At 40.8% G+C, this 20,842-nt stretch overlaps 1 protein-coding gene across 2 annotated transcripts in view; it reads left to right on the plus strand.

Moving 5' to 3' along the window:
- Positions 1-20,842, plus strand: part of MYOF (myoferlin) — a 160,390-nt gene that overhangs the window by 74,483 nt on the left and 65,065 nt on the right. For both annotated transcript variants that reach the window (XM_077779775.1, XM_077779782.1), the window contains exons 16-20: positions 1,049-1,131; positions 3,214-3,252; positions 6,522-6,646; positions 7,792-7,908; positions 19,797-19,974. In XM_077779775.1, coding sequence (XP_077635901.1) covers positions 1,049-1,131; positions 3,214-3,252; positions 6,522-6,646; positions 7,792-7,908; positions 19,797-19,974 — 542 coding nt within the window. The remainder of the gene's footprint in view (positions 1-1,048; positions 1,132-3,213; positions 3,253-6,521; positions 6,647-7,791; positions 7,909-19,796; positions 19,975-20,842) is intronic.

Below are 20,842 nucleotides of genomic sequence, written 5' to 3' on the forward strand. Positions count from 1 at the left end.
ACATTTCCTCTCTGCCATGGAGTCTTAGATTTCAGAGTTGGTATACCACTACATGGAATAAAGAAGAGGCTGAAATGGGGTGCATTAGTGGCTCAGTAGGTTAAACATCTGACTCTTGGTTTTGGCTCAGGTCATGAGCTCATGGCTTGTGAGTTCGAGCGCCACATCAGGCTCTGCACTGACAGTGTAGATCTTGCTTATGATTCTTTCTCTCTGTCTCTCTCTTTCTCTCCCTCTCAAAATAAATAAGTAAACTTTAAAATAAAAAAAGAGGATGAATTAAGCAGAGAGATGTTATTAATAGAAGCCTCATTTTTTACACCTGCTATTGGCCCAGCCAGAGACCACTTCATGGGGTAGACTTGTAAACTCTCTGTGCTATCGATGGAAAGATTAATAATAACATTGTATATACTTGTAGTGGGAATACTTGTCCCTACCATACAAATAAGATTTAGGTTCTAGACAAGCAACTGCCCTCAGCTATTACACAGTAGGTGCTCAATAAATATTTGAATTGGAAGGGAATTGTTCTTCCTGTGAAAGACCCATTGTAGTTGTTAAACCATCAGAGTAAAAAGTATGAACATGATAAAATAAGATACACAAACTTATTCTATGTAATATGATTACATTACACCCATTATAATATATAATGTACCTATAATTCATTCATTCTATGACAATGATGCTGAGTGGCCATAGACACATCCCTTGACCTCTCTAAAAACCTCAGTTTCCATAGCTAAAATGAATTGCTCTATTAATGTTTCTCAGCAGGTAGTTGGAGGACCATCCATATCAGAATCAGTTGAGATATATACTTTGTAAATTCAGGTACTTGTTCTCTACCCCTGCTTTTATTGAATCGAAAGCTTGGGTAAGAGATGAGAGGGGTTTCCGGGTGATTCTTAAAGTACAGTAAAGCTTGAGGCCCACTGGACAGAAGGATTTCTGAGGTCTAAGGTCTTTTCCAACTCAGCCTTATTATTGTTGAAGTGGAGCTGTATCTTCATAGGTAGAAGCCTTAACCTATTTTTTTACACAGGGACCGTCTTACTAAAAATGATGTCGTTGGAACAACATATCTATACCTCTCTAAAATTGCTGCCTCTGGTGGGGAAGTGGAAGGTAAGTCACTCAGCAGACCTGAACTAGACAGGGTACAGAACTTCTGAAGCAGAATGAACTGGAATGGCCACCTGGCAATGGACTTGGTTTATCAAAAGCCAAAAGTGATGAGCCTAGAACTATTTCAGTGATGTTTTGGTGATGACCAGCAGAATGATTAATTCATAATTAATAGTGAAGGCAACTAATAGTTTGAAGAATATGGTTTTCTTGGTCCCATCCAAAAACTCTTCCCAGTAGCTATTTCATAAATTTTTGACTGTCAGTACAGAGTGTTGGCACCCTATTGTTAGAGTGGTATTGACTCTAGTCCATCCAAATATAAAATAATACTCCCTTCTCCACTGATTTCTTTAGCAGGAACATGGATATCAGGTAGCAATGAGTCATAAAATCTCCACTTCTTAAGATAATGTTTATTTTGTTTTCATGCTAACAAGCATTGATAACAAATACACTCTTCTGTTCATTGTTCTCCATACTGAGAACTACTTGCCTATACCTGGCATTGGGGTTCTGTGCATACACCAGAAATTGTAACAGGAAATGAAGGAGAAAAGCAAAGATGGTAAGAGAGAAAAATTTAATGCTAACATATCAATAATATTAGCAGTTGATTTTTGTTACCAAAAAAAAATAACAAAAATGCTTGTAATTGCTAATGTATTAAACATACTGAATAAATTATGTGAGAGCATTCGAGACAGAATATTGTCTTGAGAAACTCAAGCTTTCTCTCCTCATTTTGTTTAAGAGGAAGCTTTATAGGTTTTAAAAAATATATTAATCCAAGCAATGTATAACATGAATAAGAACCTGGAAGATATTAGAGATATCATAAAGAAAATACAGATTTCCTCTCTCTAGAAGAAAAAAAAAAGGCAGTTTGAAATTACAAGAAAAACAAAATACTGAACAAAGAAGATATTTACAAAAAAAGTCACATGTGTCCATTATTTGAAGAAAATGCTAGAAACTAAAAAAGATCCCATCTGCATGTCTTCTGCTGAGTGGTGGAGGGGGGACCATATGACTGGAGCGTAACAAAGGAAATGTAATCATGACTCTTTCCTTCCCTCTGCAGAGAACAGTATTTATATGGGTGCTATACTGTTAGCACTACTAATAGTTTTCTGTTTTTTTCTTTGATGCCTACAGCTTAAGCTCTGAATGGAATGTAAATGTTATTGTCCATTGCAATGTAGAAGTAGAGAAGATAGAAATTAGAAGTGGAAGGAGGAATGCAAGTTGAGGAAGCGTAGACATGATGGTAGCCTTGTCTTACCAAGTGAGGAATCCAGAAATAAAGACTAGATTAAATCATAATGGCAATCCATAGTTAAAGTCATACCAAAACTATATGGGTTGGGGAGAATCAAAATGAATTACATCCATTTATCACTGGCAAGAAGTCATTCAATTATTACCTGGAGGTAATTATTCAAGATTTATTGGTATAAGCATTTTTCTTAGTGATATGATGGTAACACCCAGAAGAATTAAAACCAGAAATTACATGCAGTTTTCAGCCTCGTCTCTGAGGTCTTCTCTCCTTTGAAAGCCCTGCAGACTGTCTGTTATGGGTGTCAAAATAACAAGAGCAGCAGGCATCCCCCGCAGAAAAGAAACAAATAAGGTACCATAAACTACAAACCCTGACCTTTACAGCCTCAGACTGAATTAACTTGGATTTTCTGGCCTTGGTCCCAGTTAAGTCAGATATAAGACAAGTACACATTTTATTAAAAATATGAAATGTTGCTAACTTCTCCAGGCCTCCTTTGGTGGTGAGAAACTAGTTAGTTCTTCTCAGATGTTTTGCTGCCTTGGGACCAGAGGGATTTGAGTTGTTTAATGTGTGGTGCTTCTGCCGGTTATCACAAAGGTTTGGGTCTTTTTGCATTTAACCAATGAGACTGGTATAAATTACAAAAGGGTCGTGTCACTTGGGTCTGAATTTGGTGTTTTTCTGATGTTGCTAAACCACTTACCTACCATTGGATTTGATTAACTTTTTCATAGTCTCTTTGATAATGCCTGTGTTTCTCTTGTTGTTTAACCAATCGTATTTTTACTATATAGATTTATCATCTTCGGGATCTGGGGCTGCATCGTATACAGGTTTATGCTTTGTAATTTTGCTGTCTTCTAGATTTTCCTGTTTACTGTTATCTTATTAAGAATATATCAATTGACTATCTTTAGAAGCTTTTTTTGACATTTTGCTGTCTCAAAAGTAGTTTTGCTATAATTTTAATTTTTGTATTTGTGCTACATGGTTGTCCTGCATGGCTAAGATGAAAACAAATGTGCTACTTAGGCTTTGCTACCATCTCACTTTTTTCACCTAGATGCATACCATCCTAATGGGTGCCAGTGTAGATAACTGTTTGTGAGAGATAACCTTGTCTGTTATTGTTGTTTTTGTTCAGTAGGTAGAGATATGGGGCACAATTTCAGTTGTTCAAAATGTACGCAGTAACTGCCCCTCACTTTGAACATGCATCTCTAGGCTGGAAGGCATTGAACGATCCTACGCTGAAGGGCTTCATCTTTCAAATAGGGGGGATCATAACGTTCTTTGGCCTGCACAGCACTGGCCATTCTTTGCAAGTTTGCTCAATGGTCTCACATTTGACCATCACAACTCTCCTAATATCACTGTTCCCCAAATAGATTAGGACTTGAGGTTTATAGAAATTTGTCACCTTTCAAATAAACACGATAATCCCTGCCATGCTAATTACTCAGGGCTGTGGTGAGAAGGGAAAAGAGGTAACTGCAGTGAGAAAACTTTGCAAACAGAAGCTGTATGCAAATATAAAGCATGATTGTCTGCCTTTGTGTTACTGGCACAGTGTCCTATTCATATTTGTTTTTAAAAATCAATCCTAATATCTTATACTTGGACTTTATATGAACATGAAGTAGGCCTTTTATAACAAACTTGGCAGATTTGGTAACGCTTCATTCCTTCATTCATTTGTCCAATCAATTCAAGAATGTTTATGTGCTAGTTCCCCATGGTAGGATCAGTCCTTGGTGTTTAAGGAATCAGAATAAAATATATTTGAAACCTTCCCCACCCACCAAAGGAATTTATAATGTAGTCACAGAAATAGGCAGCTATTTAAGATTCAAAAAATAAAATATAAAGTGATACCTTACAGAAATCCAGAATTCAGGGAGGTGAATGAAGTGTGGAAAATATTGTTTGAAAAGCAGGTCAGAGGAAAAGGCTGATGGCCAGATTAAAGAATTTTTGTTTTATGTAGTATAGGCTTTTGAGGATGGTTATTGGAAGTTTAATGTGACACTTGTGCAGGAAAACCTTGGTGAGGAAAATTTGGAGGCAGGAAGAGACTTAACTCCTGAGAGAATAAGCTTTCCCTGGAGGCCATGCTGAGCCATAAACCCAGAGAAGAAAGGTTCTCCATGTTAATGCATAACTAGCAAGTCAAAGGGTTTAAAATACCTGAAAAGAGATTTGCTTGGACGAAAAGAATTAAGCTGTTGATATCACAGTAACATGCAGTAGATCATTACTGATAATGATTGTCTCCATCCCTAGAAATTTTTAATGAAAAGCAAATACTCATGACAAACAACATAATAAGTCACCCATGGGAACTGGCTGGGGGTGAGGTGGGGTTAGACCAAAGGGATGGGTGGTGTACTAGAAACTCAAGATCTGGGCCTCATCTTCAGGGACCTTTGATAAGTCATGTCACTTCTATGGGCTTTAATTTGGCCATCCACAATGTGGCATGAGTATGGTGCAAGAGTTTTAATGTCCATTCTTACTTGAACATTCTGTGATTTGACTTCTGGAAGTGACTTTTTCCTCGCTTTGGATCTCTGCTTTAGTTCTCTGCTATAGTTCCGCACAACAGATACTTTAGCACAAGGAAAGCAATCTAAACTCTTATTATTAATAATACAGTTGTCAACTTTGTCGTGTTCCATATGGCAGACTAGATAAAGCCAAACCAATTCATATGTCCAGCTATAATACTCATCCCCCGCCCCCACGCTCATTTGGTAACAGGATAGCACAATCCAGGGAAATCTCTTTTGGGAAAATTCTTGGTCCCCATTTGGGTTTCACAAAAAGTTTCCAAACAGGTGTGAAATATGGCACCCCAAGGTGTCACCAAATCTCATGCTTAGGCTCTCAGTTGTTAACTTTCCTACATCTTAATTTAAATTAAGATGCTTTCTTCACTGAGATTGCACTTTAATCTCTGCCAGTGTGCATGGTTCCTACCTCTTCTCAGAAGTGCCCAAGCCCATTTATACATGGTGTAAGAACCTCAAATAATAATTTTTAAAAATTGCAAGAGCTACATTTGGTCAACTGCTCATTAACAGGCATTCTGCTCACCTGCTAATCCACATTTATCTTTCTCCCTTACATTTAAGCATAGAATTGGAAAGGGCCATAGAGGTGATGTGGTCAACTTCTCATTCATAGAGGAATTGTCTTGATGACAATCCTGAAAGCCCTGGCCTCAACATTTCCTCTGTCACCAGTGTGATCTATTCCATTGCTTGACATCTCTAATTCCTAGAAAGATCTTCCTTATATTGAGTGAAATAAAGGGCACCCATCAATGGCCCTTGCTGTGTTTTTGGAAACAAATCCGTCCTTCTTCCATATGGGAGCCATTCAGATGGTTGGAGACATTCCCTCATCTTCACATACAATCTCCCTTTGACCCCACTATTTCTTTACCTTCCCCTCAGTTCCTGCACTGCACTGGGAAGCAGTCTTGCTAAGACAAGGCAGCAGAAATATGGAGCATAGTGGATGCTCAACAGAGATAGAATGTTTGAATGGGGACTTTATGTTGCTTATAAATATCATATGGCCATAACCAAAGGCAGACAGTTCATTGTTATGTATAAAAAATTTCAATGTCTTGTATTTTTAATCACATCTGCTGTATTTGTACGAACTATTTTAGTCTAAGTAGAATTCTGGGGGAACAAATGCAGTTAATCTGATATACATCATTTAAATTACTTCTCCAAACAGCTTAATCTTTTATCCCAATTACCAATGACACATTTAATACAATACCAATCATAAACTTGCAAAAAATGTGAAGATCAACTTGAAAGTCTTGTTATTCTTTCATTTGCATAGCATTATCTTTCTGTGATAACATAAGTTTACCTGAACTGTCTCCTGAATTTTTTTATTTAATGTCTTATAACAATAAGAAAAGAGAAATAGGGCAAGTCTCACAAGTGCTTATACTATGCACTAATACAACTAACTCACATATTAAAGGAAAATAGTCTCACTCGGCTAACTAATAACTAATATTTATATCAATAGATTGAGTGTTAAAAGCCTAAAATCTAATAATGATGTTATCTTTCAGCAAATACAGGAGAAACAGAGGTGGGCTTTGTTCCAACATTTGGACCTTGTTATCTGAACCTTTATGGAAGCCCCAGAGAGTACACGGGATTCCCAGACCCCTATGATGAGCTAAATACTGGCAAGGTTAGTTTCCCAATTAAGGTTTGTTATTAATGGAACACTGATTAATGTGATTCCTTCTTATAATGGCTATAATTAGTCTCATATCTAGGGAATGCCCCCTCCCACACACACACATATACCTGACATGTGACTGATTAAGTGTTGAAGGACAGAAGTTACATGCTCCTCAAGTCTTTGAATACAAGGTTAGGAAAGGATCCTGGAGACCATCTAATTTGACAGTTAGACATGCACAGCATGGCCATTACCCCAGTCCTGCACTTCAGTCAGATGTCAGTGATCAATGCTAGTTCTTTCCTAACCAGCAAATATGCTGCCTCAGAATTCTCTTCTATACTGTGCTCTAGGAAGTTACCAAACAATTGAAGGTGACATGCTTGAAGAAACTGCTATCTCTGATCCAATCCAACATCTTCATTTTATAGAGGATATGGAGGTCCAGAGATTGGAAATGCTCTTTCCAGCACATTAGAAGCCAAAGTAATGTCTTTGAGTCAGCTCTGAAGGCGTAAGAAAGGGACTGAGGTAGAGAGAAAGCCCTGAGGGAGCAGGTAAAGGACTGGCTGTGGAAGTGGAAGCCTTCCCTTCCTCTCCAGAAAATTCTATTGCCAGTTCTGCCAGATATGGAGGGAGGAGTATCCGCTCTTCATCTTTATGCTCCGCCACACCCAGAACATCTTCCTCTTTTATTTCCTGGCTACTCTGAGACTTGCCCTGGTTGCCAGCATGGCAGCCTTCCCTTCCTGAGAAGAGGAGGGAAGGAGCCAAGTTGACACAGATAAATGCAGAGCTGCTCTACTGAAGTAGGGTGAGGGAGACTTTGAGTACCTTCCACTCCCACCCCCAGCCTCTGGGAACCCCTTCAGGATCCAGAGCATGGCTTGAAAGCTCTCACCTCAGTCATAGCTAAGATCCCTTTCAGCCCTGGCTCTCCCTGCTCTTTGGGACCTTTCCAGAAGTCACTGCTTTTTCTTTCAGATACCAAAGACCTGAATCCCACTGAGAGAGTTATTGACCAATAGATTTGAAGGTTAGGGCTGTGGGAAGGAAGCACTAAGTTGTAGCTACATTAGCCTGACGAGAGAGACAGTTCTTTTTGTTCATGTTCGTGCCTGTAGGAATAATCCTGTGTTGTTGCCTTTCAGGGGGAAGGAGTTGCCTACAGAGGCAGAATCTTGGTTGAATTATGCACTTTCCTTGAAAAGACCCCACCAGACAAAAAACTTGAGCCCATTTCCAATGATGACCTGCTGGTTGTGGAGGTAATTGTTGGAGTGTGGATGATGCTTGGGGGTACGGAAAAGAGTGTGTTAGGGGATTGGTGGTGGATGGCTAGTACTGGCCTGCCTGAGCAAGAGGGGACATCGAGGGACTGAGGATCAGGTGTGGCAGAGTTGGAGCCCTGAGTCATAGCAAATACCTCTTGATCTATTTAACACCGTCTTGATCTATCTAAAACAGCTGCTTGGGGGTGATGAGGCTTACTTCATCTTTTGTGATGTTAATACTCTACTGAAAACTGGCAAGAGCAGTGATACCTCCAAACTGAATGGCCTGTTTGCTAACTGGGATTGTGTGGTCATGGGGAAGTGGCCACAAGAGCCATCTCAACAGACATGGATGTCACCAGTAATCATTTCCACTTTCAGAAGTAGGCATATCTCAGGCTTCCCAGCATGTGAGGGGACGCATATTAATTCCTCCTGGAAGACAGAAGTCTTCCAAATTCACCTCCCCAGCCATTTCTTTTCTTTCCCTTTTTTTTTTCCCAATCAGCTATTTCTCCTCTATGGACACAATTTAAGTGCCCATGATCCATATGGTAGCAAGCTACAGATGTAATTTTTTCCTAGTAAATTCAAATGTCAGCATTACTAATGCCAGGTAATAAATCCCAGAAGAAGAATATTACTGTCATTGAATTGTAAAATGCTCAGTTTTTCCTTGTCAGTTAATTGACATCTGTAGTACAGATTTGTTAACATAGGTGATGGATAACCCAATATTAAATCAGCCCTGCTGCTCACTGACCCATTTCCCACCCACCCTATACCATTATTATGAGTTTTCAAAATAAATATGCTAGTTTATTTATGTTTTTATTTTTTGACTTCTAGAAATTTAACACATAGCACTGTGGAAGTTTAAGGCACACAGTGTGTTGATTTGGTACGTTTATGTACTGCAATATGATTACCACTGTAGTGCTAGCTAGCACTGCCATCATGTCACATAGTTATCATTTTTTTTTTTTTTTTTGTGGTAAGAACATCTCAGATCTAGTCTATCAGCAACGGTGAGGCATATAATATGGCATAGTTGACTATAATCCCTATGCACTGCATTATATCTCCAGAATTTATTTATCTTCTAACTACAAGTTTGTACATTGACCAACATCTTCCCAATTCCCCCAACCCCTGGTAATCGTGTTCTACTCTCTGTCTTTATGAGTTTGGCTTTTTATAGATTCCACATATATGATCATACAGTGTTTGTCTTTCTCGGTCTGGCTTATCTTACTTAGCATGATGCCCTCAAGGCCCATCCATGTTGTCACAAATGACAGGATTTCCTTCTTTCTCATGGCTGAATAATATTCCATTTTGTATGTGTACACCACATCTTCCTCCAATTATTTCTGAGAATCCCAGCTTGATGCTTCTGTGTTTGAGAAATCTGAATTTTTTGCCAGAGCAGCCAGCTCACTGATGACCCTCTGCCTTGGGCTACTCCTTGCTGGATTCCACCTCTGACCCAACAAGCTTCTTGAGGCTGCTTCCTTCGCCTTCCCCTCCGTTCTAGGCATGGGATAGACCTTTCTCTTATTTCTCTGTCGGAGGCCGCGCCGGCTCCGACAGGTCCAGGGGTCCCTGAAGGATGGACGGTGTCGGCGAAAGAGAGTGAGAGAGCCCCGAGATTCTTTCTGATCACCAGGCAGGCATCTCTGTCCTGTCGGTTTTGGTGTCTTTATTTAAAGGTTCAGCAACAACATGAAGTCAGAGAAAGGAATTTCTACAATGGGAGGCCTTTTGCGATAACAAGTTTTTGATATTTTGCAGAATTATCTCAGTCATAGTGAATTTACAACCAAGGAATTAACAGGATGCTCTTAGTGATCAACAGGATAATATATAGGTTAGGTTGTATATAGATAAGCTAGGAGTCATTCTGTCTGGCTCTCAAGAGGATGAATGTTTCTGAATTGGTTTGTGTGTGGAAGTCCTCATGGGGGCCCTAAATGTGTCCATCTTGGCACCTGGGTTTATGTTTTAGCTACTCTTATCAATCCTCATCCCAGTTGCCAGTGTAAGGGAGGGTGTTTGTGGAATGCAGGCCCCGAGGAAGGGACTGCCATACATCACCAATTAGTAAGTTATGTTCTGTACTTATCTGTACTTTAACTATAAATTAGGCTCTTCTGATATGGGACCAGGCTCAATAGTAACTCTTGTGTTCTTAACCCTCTTTATTATCTAAGTCTTGGATCTGCAAGGCCCATAGGAAGAACCTTTTGACAATGATCCACAGAGCTCTTATCTAAAATCTCTTTTGTAAAGGCAGGAATATGCTTTTCCTATGAGATAACTGTGTTCAGAATATGGGTTTGATATGGAATATTGTGAGGCCTGGTCAATACCAGCAGGCTCATTTCCAACATGAGCCAGTAGTAGTAGAAGGAGATATTAGTCTTCATTTCTCATGGCAGAAGCTGTGCAAACATTGCCATTTCCTTGCTGTGACTGCCATCCAGAGAGGCCGGTGCGGCTCCCGGCATTTCTCCACATTATATCAGAAACCAAATGGCAACTTTAGAAAAGCTTTTACCTCCAGTCTGGAACAAGAGTAGGGAAACAGTAAAATGAGTAACTTGAAATGGCTACTAGAGGTGGCTGATCTCAAAACCCCTGGGCTCAGACCAGCTTTCTGGGTCTCTTGCATTTGGCCTCCCTGTCTCTCTCTAGCCTGCTTACTTGTGGCAGGCCTCGGCTCCCCATCTGCCCCTACTCCCAATACCACCCTGTACACATGGCCACCTCAGAGTCCGTGGCAAGTGCCATGAATTCCCCACCAAACAAGGCTTTCTTCTCCTTTCTAGGAGTGTCATGTCTGCCTGTTGTGAGATTTGCCCCTTTCAGGATGAGTGACAAGGAGAATATCTACTCCCTTTAGAGGACACTCTCCCTTCTCCCCCAGACCATTGTGGCCTTGTTCATGGACTCCCAAGAAGACAATATTAGGAGGTTAGAGTCCAAAGCAGCATATTCTGGAGTTTTCAGTCCTGGCGTGTTTGGAACATTAGTTGTCCAGTTATTTGTGAGCCACACTGATTTCAATCCAGCACCTTCGTCTTCCCCTGTAAGAAAAGATTGTGCCACGCATTCTTTCCCAGGCTGCCTCTGTCTCCACCCTTCAGCCTCAGGAAGGAATGTTACACGACCACCAGCAAGCCATAGGGCATCAGTCCAAGTTCTCACAGGGAAAAGATCACTTCTCCCCCTACCCGAGTACAGATTATAACATAGTTCTGGCTGAAACATACACTTAACAGTTCACGTTACCAAATGGAACAGTTGAATTCAGATTATTTAAATGGTGAAAGAACCGTGATAGGTGTTTGTTTTATATTATAGTTAAAGGACCATCCAAGGAAGTTGCCTAAAGGAAAGCAATGGTCTGCCTTGAATGTGAATTCATATCTCTACTTCTAGAATCGGAAACCATTTAGAAATTTTAAGTCATGGTTTTCCCAATTTTTATACATTAATGTATCCAATAAAAAATTTTAGGGCACTTCTATTTCCTGAATTAGCCTCTCAAACAAGTGGATATAAAGGCCAGGTTATGACAGTAACTCTTGGGAGATAAGTCTTGAAGAAATTATCAAGTCTCTCTCCATCACTCTACTCCTTTTCATCCTACCTGTTCCCACTGATATACAGGTACATAACTAACACCATCTGTGACTTATCATCCTCCCAGTGGTGCCATAATGCTATTTTTAGATTTAGCATTAATGGTTTTGACCACTCTTGAGTTATCCCAGAGTTTCTGATGTGTAGTGAGGAGTGATTTTGCTGAAGTGAGAAATGGAGTCAAGTGTGCAGAAAAGCAGGTGTGTGAGTGCTGGTCAGTGCACCTAGCCACCACCTAGTCTGCATGTCCGGGACAGTGAGGCTCTGTGCTTCTCTATTCCTGACATGGGCTCACAACTCTTATATAGGGTCTGAAGAAGTGCCCCAGGGTTTTCAGTTACTTTGTTACATTTCATGAGGGTAATGATAGAGTACACTGATATTCTTGACTTTGGGGGTTTGCTCCTATCTCAGGAACATAATCCTTGCGAATGATAGATCTACCATAACATAATAACAAAAGGGGACACTTGACGACCTTGAATGCTGGACTTCTCCTGACTTTTCCAACCTTACTCCTGCAGACTAGGTCATAAATCAAAAGAATCTCTATAAGCAGCGTGTCCTGTGGGATCATGCAATGTAAGCTCATTTTGTTTTGGTTGTTTACTTGTTAAAGAGACACAGAGCCAAAAGCAACAGGTTCCCCTGGTCGATAAGATCCTGATGAGAGTCTTTCTATTCATCCCATAATGCCATCAATTCTGAAGTCGAGGAATCATGACAGATCTTAAGAACAAATTTAGAAAAAGGAAAGAGAAGAGAGGGTGGGTAGAAAAATGGAGCAGTTTACATTCCATTTACTGCCAAGATCGTGCAAGAAAATAGCTAGAAACCACTCAAAGGCCTCCATGGTGTGGCATGGGTGGTTCTGGACTTGAACTGTAATAGATTGATTGGCTCTTCAAGATGCCAGCTGCAACTTGGGGCCAGGCAGAAATGCTGCCATGGGTTCTCAGCAGTTACAGTGCCTCTTTACTTTGTTTTGTCACCAGAACGGAATTTTTAAGTGCATGATCTTTCTTTTTATTGTAAGCACTCATAATGGAGAGGGAGAGAGGGAAGGGATAGGAAGAGGCTTAACAAAGTATGGTAGCTAGAATGCAAAAGTGAATTCTTTTTTCTTTTTTACTCTAAATAATTAAACACATACAGGCAAAGAAGCGTGTGTCATAAATTTAGTAAAAATAAAACCAAAAAGAAACTCAAAAAACAAAGAGCCAACAATATAGTCTCCACAGTATATGTCGATGATATAAGAGTGGCTTTTTATAAACTGAAATAGAAAACCAAGTTACTTCTCTTTGATCCAAATAATTAAACCCAGACAGCAAAATGGCTTATGTCATAAATTTAATAAAAGCAAAAATAGAATCCATAAACTAAAATCCCAGTAACATTAAAAAGCAGAAGAGGAGCTGAGACTCGGAAGACATGGCCACAATGCAGGCAGCCAGGAGCCTGGTAAGAGAGTGAGATGAGCAGATTTTTGTAACCACCAGGAGCTGTTATCCTAGAAGGTGATCCTGACCCTTTTCCCATTTCCAGAGATCCCATGTTCCAGGTCATATGCAAATAATTTAACTTTTGGTAGTGCTCAAGAGGGCAACTTGGTTGCTGTGAAGTAATAGTATGAGTATTTGCTCTTTGACCCTGGTTCCTGACACTGAGCTCCTAAATCTCTTGGGATTTCCTGGGCGATAGGAGAGTCTTTTGTTCTAATGAGGTGACTCTTATGGGCTCCTAGATTGAAACTGCTCATAAGAAAGACTAAGCCATGATTAGAAGCTTGGAACTTTCTACCCTACCCCCTATTCTCCCTAGAGGGGCTAGAAATTGAGTTAATGATCCATCATATTTATGTGATGAAGCTTCCATAAAAATGTCCAAAATACAGGATTCAGAGAGCTTATGGGATGGTGGATACATGTAGATTTGGGGAGAGTATTGTGCCTGGAGAGGATCTGGAGGCCCCGCATCCCTTCCACATACCTTCTCCTATGCAGCATTTCTATCTGAATGTCCATTGTAGCCTTTATCATATCCTGTTATAATAAACTGGTAACCAGTAAGTAAACGGCTTCCCAAGTTTTGTGAGCTGCTCTAGCAAGTTAATCAAACCTGAGGAGGAAGTCATGGGGACCTCCAATTTATACCCAATAAATCAGAACCTGGACTTTCAATTGGCATCTGAAGTAGGGATGGGGCAGTCTTGTGGGACTGAGCCCTTCTGTCTCTGGGTAGATAGTGTCAGAATTGAGTTAATTGTAGAAGACCCAACTAGTGTTGCAGACTTGCGTGGTGTGGGAAAATCCCCTACACGTCTGCTATCAGAAGTGTTCAGAGTGTGGTAGTCATGTGAGAGTAAAGGAGGAGCACAGGAGGGAGAGAGAATTTTTCCTCCTCAGTTGCCAGAGCCCAGAGCTGCCCTCCCTCCTTAGAGCTGAACTGGCCTGTTACCCCAGTCAAGAGACCCTTGAAGAAATGCAGCTGGGTTCAACCTGGCTGCTTCTGTAAGGAATCAGGCAGGTAGAGAAGATGAAGTGTGGCAATCCCAGTCCTATTCGGACACTTGCTAGCTTCTCGAACTCTTCCCAGTCACTGAAGGACCCCCTTGTTTTGTCTCCGCCATCTGGGATCTGTTCCCAGACCACTTCCACCCTACTCCTCCCCAGTCTTCTTGTGTGTGACCTAACATATTGTGGGACCATTTTATGAACATGCATTCTGTCTTCTGCTCAATTAGAACCTCCTTGAGTTCTCCCGTTAGTCTGGCCTACATAAGCGCTCAACAAATATTGCTTAAAATAACACATTCAGATTCTTCCACCAGCTTTGCTAGCTGTCAGTCACCTTTAGTAAATAGACCAAGGGTGGCAAGTTGGACAGTTTTCTTTGGCATAATCTCCTTGTCACCGATCCTTTTTTTTTTTTAATGTTTTTATTTATTTCTAGGAGAGAGAGAGAGAGAGACAGCGTGAGCAGGGGAGGGTCAGAGAGAGAGGGAGTCACAGACTGAAACAGGCTCCAGGCTCTGAGCCGGCAGTCAGCACAGAGCCCGACGCAGGGCTCGAACCCATGAACCGCAAGATCATGACCTAAGCGAAAGTCAGATGCTTAACCGACTAAGCCACCCAGGCGCCCCTCCTTGTCACTGATCCTTAATGTCCCATGCCTGGTGGTCCCACAGCCACTTTTAAGAGGCTTTAGCTGTTACTCCTCTTTAGTATTCTGCTTGACAAAAATCACGCCTTCTCCAGATTTACTCCTAAAACTCTTTTACCACCTCCATCTACAACACGCAGTGGTCTTTGATGATTAGAAAAAGAGAGCCCCTAGGCCCTACAAAATCAAAGAAACATCCATCAGTGTCCAGTAGATTATAATTTACATTCTTTAACTTTCCCCTATTATGAGCAGTTTTGCCCAAAGGCAATGCAGGAAACAAAAGCTGAGGCTCCTGACTTTTCTAAACTTTGTTGTTTGTTCCTTCTTCTCTCTACCTCTTTGAGCCCTGAAGACACAGAGGAAGTGGGAAGGGCTAGGGGGGAGGGTGGAATTCTAGGCTGCTTAGCCCAGAGCCTGGCTCTGGGGCAGGTGAGCAGATGGTAGATCAACTGCCCCTTGGGCAGGTGAGCAGATGGTAGATCACCTGCCCCTTGTGGAGTTTGGACCTGTGAAGTGATCAGTTTGCAGCTCCATCTTGAGTAGCTTGCAGTAATGGCCAAAACCCAAATTACTGTCTTAGAGCTCAGACTCTCCAGGCTGAGGGTGCTACTAGGGTGCAGGTGACAGCGAGCTCTGCTCAGGAAAATCCAGGGAGATGTAATGGAATTGTGGCCATGTAGAGGTGTACAAGTCAGAGCCAGCCCAGCCGGAAGTGGCCTCTTCACCCTTTCCACAGCCTCTCCATGCACCTTCTCTCTTCTCTTCAGCCCCTGTATTAGCAAATGGTTCCAGCTTAAATGCGGATCATTTTGGGGGCCCCTGACTTAGGCCCTAAATTAGGTTTCATATTTCTGCTCCTTCCCTTCTCTATATCATCCCGGATGGTTTACAAAGAAGTTAAGCTATATATATAAGTTCTGACTAATACAAATAACTTCCTGCTTTCTAATTTTCACACAATTTAAACCAAACCCAGCATTTCCACAGCATTCCCGAACCCTGGATAGTTCAGGAGGCTTAGTTGTTGTCAGTAGTTAAGGGGACTCCTGACAAATGACAAAAGTCTCCAACACCCTCTCTGCCAAAGTGATGGTGGACTAAAATAGGTAGGAAAAATTTTAAAATCGCAGTGCTAGGAGAGTCTCTGGGATGTGGGGCCCAGCTATAAGGATATTTTAAAGCCTGTCAGGTGATTCAATATGCAGCTAAGTTTTCAAACGAATGTTTTGGAAAGACTTTGAAAAAAGATTGCAACTCAGAGGGATTTCTGATGAAATCCTGTTGGGGGTTTCTATTGTACCATGTCAAAAATCCTTTTAACCAAAGTAGAGATTTTTTTAATAGTGGCACGTCCTGTGGTTCTTCAAGACAACAAACTACAATCACTGTCAGATGTTCTTAAAAACAGTCCTCAAAAAGTTAAAAAGTAGAATTACCATGTGATTCCAAAATCTGCTATGTATGTACCCAAAAGAATTGAAAGCAGGGACTCAAATGGATGTTAGTACACCCATGTTTATAGCATCATTATTCACAATAACCAAAAGGTAGAAGCAATCCATTGAAAGCAATCCTTTAATAGATGAATGGATAAACCAATGTGGCATATACACACTGCTACACTTATTAAATTCGGGTGCCATTAGACAGAAGTGGCTGTAATGCCTGAGCAGCCTACATAAGCAAACCAGGATGTGAGCCTGTAAATGCCTCCAAGTTAAGAAATCAAAACCAAAGGACACAAATCACAAATAACCCACTAGGCTTTCCCAAATAATGCGGCCACTTAAGCTATTGGCAATCAAATAATTTCCTTGCCTTCCTTCCACATTTGCTCTCTCAAAGTCTTTCCTCAGCTCATGTAAGTGGAGCACTCTTAACCACTTCTGCTTTGTCATTGCCCAGTCCCATCTATGTTTGCTCAAATAAAATCTTAAAAAGTTTTAACATGCCCCAGTTTATCTTTCAACAGTACAATGTAGAATTATTTAGACTTAAAAGGGAAGGAAACTCTGACACATGCTACAACATGGCTAAACCTTGAGGGTATTGCACCAAGTGAAATAAGCCAGTCACAAAAGGACAAATATTGTTTGATTCAGCTTACATGAGACACCCAGAGTAGTCAAACTCAGAGAGACAGGAGGTGGGAATGGGGAGTTGGGGTTTAATGGGTACAGAGTTTCAATTTTATAAGATGGGCAGAGTTTTGTGGATAGATGGTGATGGGAGCACAAGAATGTGAATGTCCCTAAGGCCACCAAACTACACACTGAAACATGGTTTATACGGAGAATTTTATGTTCTGTGTGTTTCACCACAATTTTATTTTATTTTATTTTATTTTTATTTTATTTTTACAAATGGTTTATTGTCAAGTTGGTTTCCATATAACACCCAGCGCTCATCCCCACAAGTGCCCTCCTCCATGTCCATCTCCCCCCTCCCCCCCACACCCATCAGTCCTCAGTTTGTTCTCAGCATTCAAGAGTCTCTCATGGTTTGCCTCTCCCGCTCCCCCACTATTTCCCCCCTTCTTCTCTCCCGCGGTCCTCCGTTAAGTTCCTCCTAATCCTCCTATACGTGCAAACATATGGTATTTGTCCTTCTCTGCCTGACTTATTTCGCTCAGCATAACACCTTCAAGGTCCCTCCATGTTGCTACACATGGCCAGATTTCATTCTTTCTCATTGCCATGTAGTATTCCATCATATAGATAATCCACATCTTCTTGATCCATTCATCCATTGATGGACACTTAGGCTCTTTCCATGTTTTGGCTATTGTTGAGAGTGCTGCTATGAACATTGGGGTACATGTGCTCCTATGCATCAGCACTCCTATATCCCTTGGGTAAATTCCTAGCAGTGCTATTGCTTCACACAATTTTAAAAAAGAAATTTTTGATACTGTTGTCTAAGTACTTTTGTGAATGAAAGAACATGTTATTACATCATACAAGGCAGAAGGACTACCCAGGATTGTGATACATTTAATAGAATAAAGGCCATGGTATGGATGAATAACAGAAGAAAAGAAAATCAGTTAATAAATATCCTACAGGGATCAAGTAATTTTTGTTGGCTTCTTAGAAGTGAAATCGGTCATTACTTTGCTACTTAGATTATGGAGCACAAATTGGTAGCCATGTGGGAATGCAAAAGAGCAAATCCGACAACAACAAGAGTCTGCATCTGCCAAAGTTTGATAGCAATGTGGCCTCCAAATCTCAAATTGAAGGACTACAGATTCTGGGAGTTCCTTGTCTAAGGGCTTTCAAAGTAAGCTTGCCATGGTGAGAAATTTGTCAAACAATTTGAGTATTATAACTCATGGGTCTCCATGAGCTCTCTAGTGAAACATGTAGCCAGTGTAATCCCTGGTATTCTCACCCCTAAGCTTGTCAAGTGTCTACAGAAATTGGATACTGACAGATATCTGGAAAAGACTCTCTGTGTAGACAAAGTTAAGTGGCAGAATGCCTAGGACATAATGAAGTACAGCAGTTTAAACAATTGCTTGGCTCTGTTTGACTGAAGAAGGCAGAGTACACAAAGATCAGTGAGGATATGATCCACAAAGAAGGAGAGATGCTATCTGAGCAAGGGTTTGGGGCAGAATGTGGATGCAGAGACTTTATGTGCTCAGATTAAGGAAGGTGTGAAGGGCTCATGGTCATTTCTGCTAGGCTGAAATATCCTCAGTGTGATCATTTTTGGCCCTATGTTCAACTCTGTCTCTCTCTCTCTCACACACACACACACACACACACACACACTCGATAAACTAGTAATTTTTTTTAATGTGTGTGTATTTTTGTGTGCGAGAGAGAGAGACAAGGAGTGCAAGTAGGGGAGGGGCAGAGAGAGGGAGACACAGAATCTGAAGCAGGCTCCAGCACAGAGCCTGATGTGGGAGCCCACTGCGGGGCTTGAACCCATGAACAGTGAGATGACGTGAACTGACGTCGATTGCTTAAATGACTAAGTCCCCCAGGCACCCTCCAATAATTTTTTTAAAAAGGGAGAAAGGAAAATACAGTGTTTGATTTCTATTTCAGAAAATAAGAAAATAAGTTCACCTAAATTCAGTTAATTTTAACATCTTACATTAAAAATCTTTATTGGTGTTTTTGATTAGAAAATTAATACTTAAGGAGTGCCTTAGTTAAGTGTCTGAGGTCTGCTCAGGTCGTGGTCTCACGGCTAGTGAGTTTGAGCCCCGCATCAAGCTCCCTGCTGTCAGTGCAGAACCTGCTTCAGATCCTCTATACCTCTCTTTCTCTGCCCCTCCCTCACTCTTTCAAAAATAAACAAACAGGGGCGCCTGGGTGGCTTAGTCGGTTAAGCGTCCGACTTTCACTTAGGTCATGATCTTGCGGTTCGTGGGTTCGAGCCCCGCGTCGGGCTCTGTGCTGACTGACAGCTCAGTCAGAGTCTGTGACTTCCTCTCTCTCTGACCCTCCCCTGCTCACGCTCTCTCTCTCTCTCTCTCTCTCTCCTAGAAATAAATAAAACATTAAAATAAAATAAAATAAACATTTTTTAAGTGGAAAAAAAGAAAATTAATATACAAACAATTCAAACAATGAAAAACATATAAATTAGAATGTATGGTTATCCATAATCTCTCTACCTTCCCAGTATAACTGTTAACAATTTTATTTCTATTCTTCTACGCATTCTCCATGCATATGCCAATATTAAAATATATAACTAATGGATTCACTTAAAAATACACTTAAACATCTGAATCTACCTTTTTATTAACTTTATTCCATTATACGGATATAACCTAGTTTGTTTAGCCAGTGACCTATTGATGGACATTTGTATTGTTTTCATTTTTTCCCTCTATTTCAGTCAACACTTTAGTGAACATCCTGGTACTTCTATCTTTGCCCACTTGTATGAGTACAAGAGAAACTGCTAGATTTAAGAACATTCTCTACTGATATTTAATTCAACACTAATTATTAGCTTTAGAATTACATCTGCTAGACACCCACATGTAAATAAGAGCAAAAGGAGTTTCACTGAGCCTTATGTCTGCCCATACTTTATAGAAATACCAACGAAGGCGGAAGTATAGCCTGTCTGCCGTGTTCCATTCGGCCACCATGTTGCAAGATGTTGGCGAGGCCATTCAGTTTGAAGTCAGCATTGGGAACTACGGCAACAAGTTTGACACGACTTGTAAGCCTTTGGCATCAACTACTCAATACAGCCGCGCCATATTTGATGGTAAGACTCCCTCTAACCATCCTCGCATTGTATGTTTACAGTGGGGGCACCACAGGACAAGAAGCACCCAATGTATTCTCCATTTGGCAGCCATTCTCTTCAGCATGTGTTTAGTGGAAAGAAAAGATTAAATGGGGAAGAGAGGTGGCTGGAGTTCAAGCACCTTCAAGACAGCTCAAACCCAAGAAGTTGCAAGCCCTTTGCCAGGGTCTGAACCCCAGACCCCCTTCCCATGCTCAACTTTAACACTGGCTCTGTTTTATAAAATCACAAGATGGTGACTTGCTGAACTCTGAGCTCCCCCACTGCCCAACTCAACCCTGCCAAGCCCCAAACTGCTCCTGACTGAGTAGTTGAAATGGATGGGACTCTACTCAGGCCCTCAAAAATGAAGCTTCTGGTTTCATTCAGTTCCTCTCCAGCACTATGACCGTAGCCACATCACTCAATTTTAACCTTCAGTTTCATCTTCTCCAGAGTTGCTGTGAGGATTAAATAGCTGTGTTTGAACAAATGTGGATGAGAAGCAGTCCCTACTTTTAAGGAGTATACATTCTAGTGTCTAAAATAAGTCTAGTATATAAAATAAGAAAGCGGAGTATGAGAATGCCCAAGTAAAGGCATCAACATATGGTTTACAGTATACAGAAAGGAGAGAGACAGTCTGATCAAATGTTCCAACAGTATTGTCATGATTTTTACCTAATTTTTGAATAAGCAGTGTGAAAATATAAAATGTACTAGAAAAGGTTTGCTGATAATTCTTAAACCCTGTAAAGTTCTAAGTAATACCAAACCCCATGAATCCATGCTTTAGAAAACAAAATCTTTTTTTTTCTTGGCCCCAATTCCAACAAAAATACTTACA

Source organism: Crocuta crocuta, unplaced genomic scaffold, assembly GCF_008692635.1.
Source record: "Crocuta crocuta isolate KB4526 unplaced genomic scaffold, BGI_CrCroc_1.0 scaffold170, whole genome shotgun sequence".
In the NCBI taxonomy this organism is placed as follows: domain Eukaryota; kingdom Metazoa; phylum Chordata; class Mammalia; order Carnivora; family Hyaenidae; genus Crocuta; species Crocuta crocuta.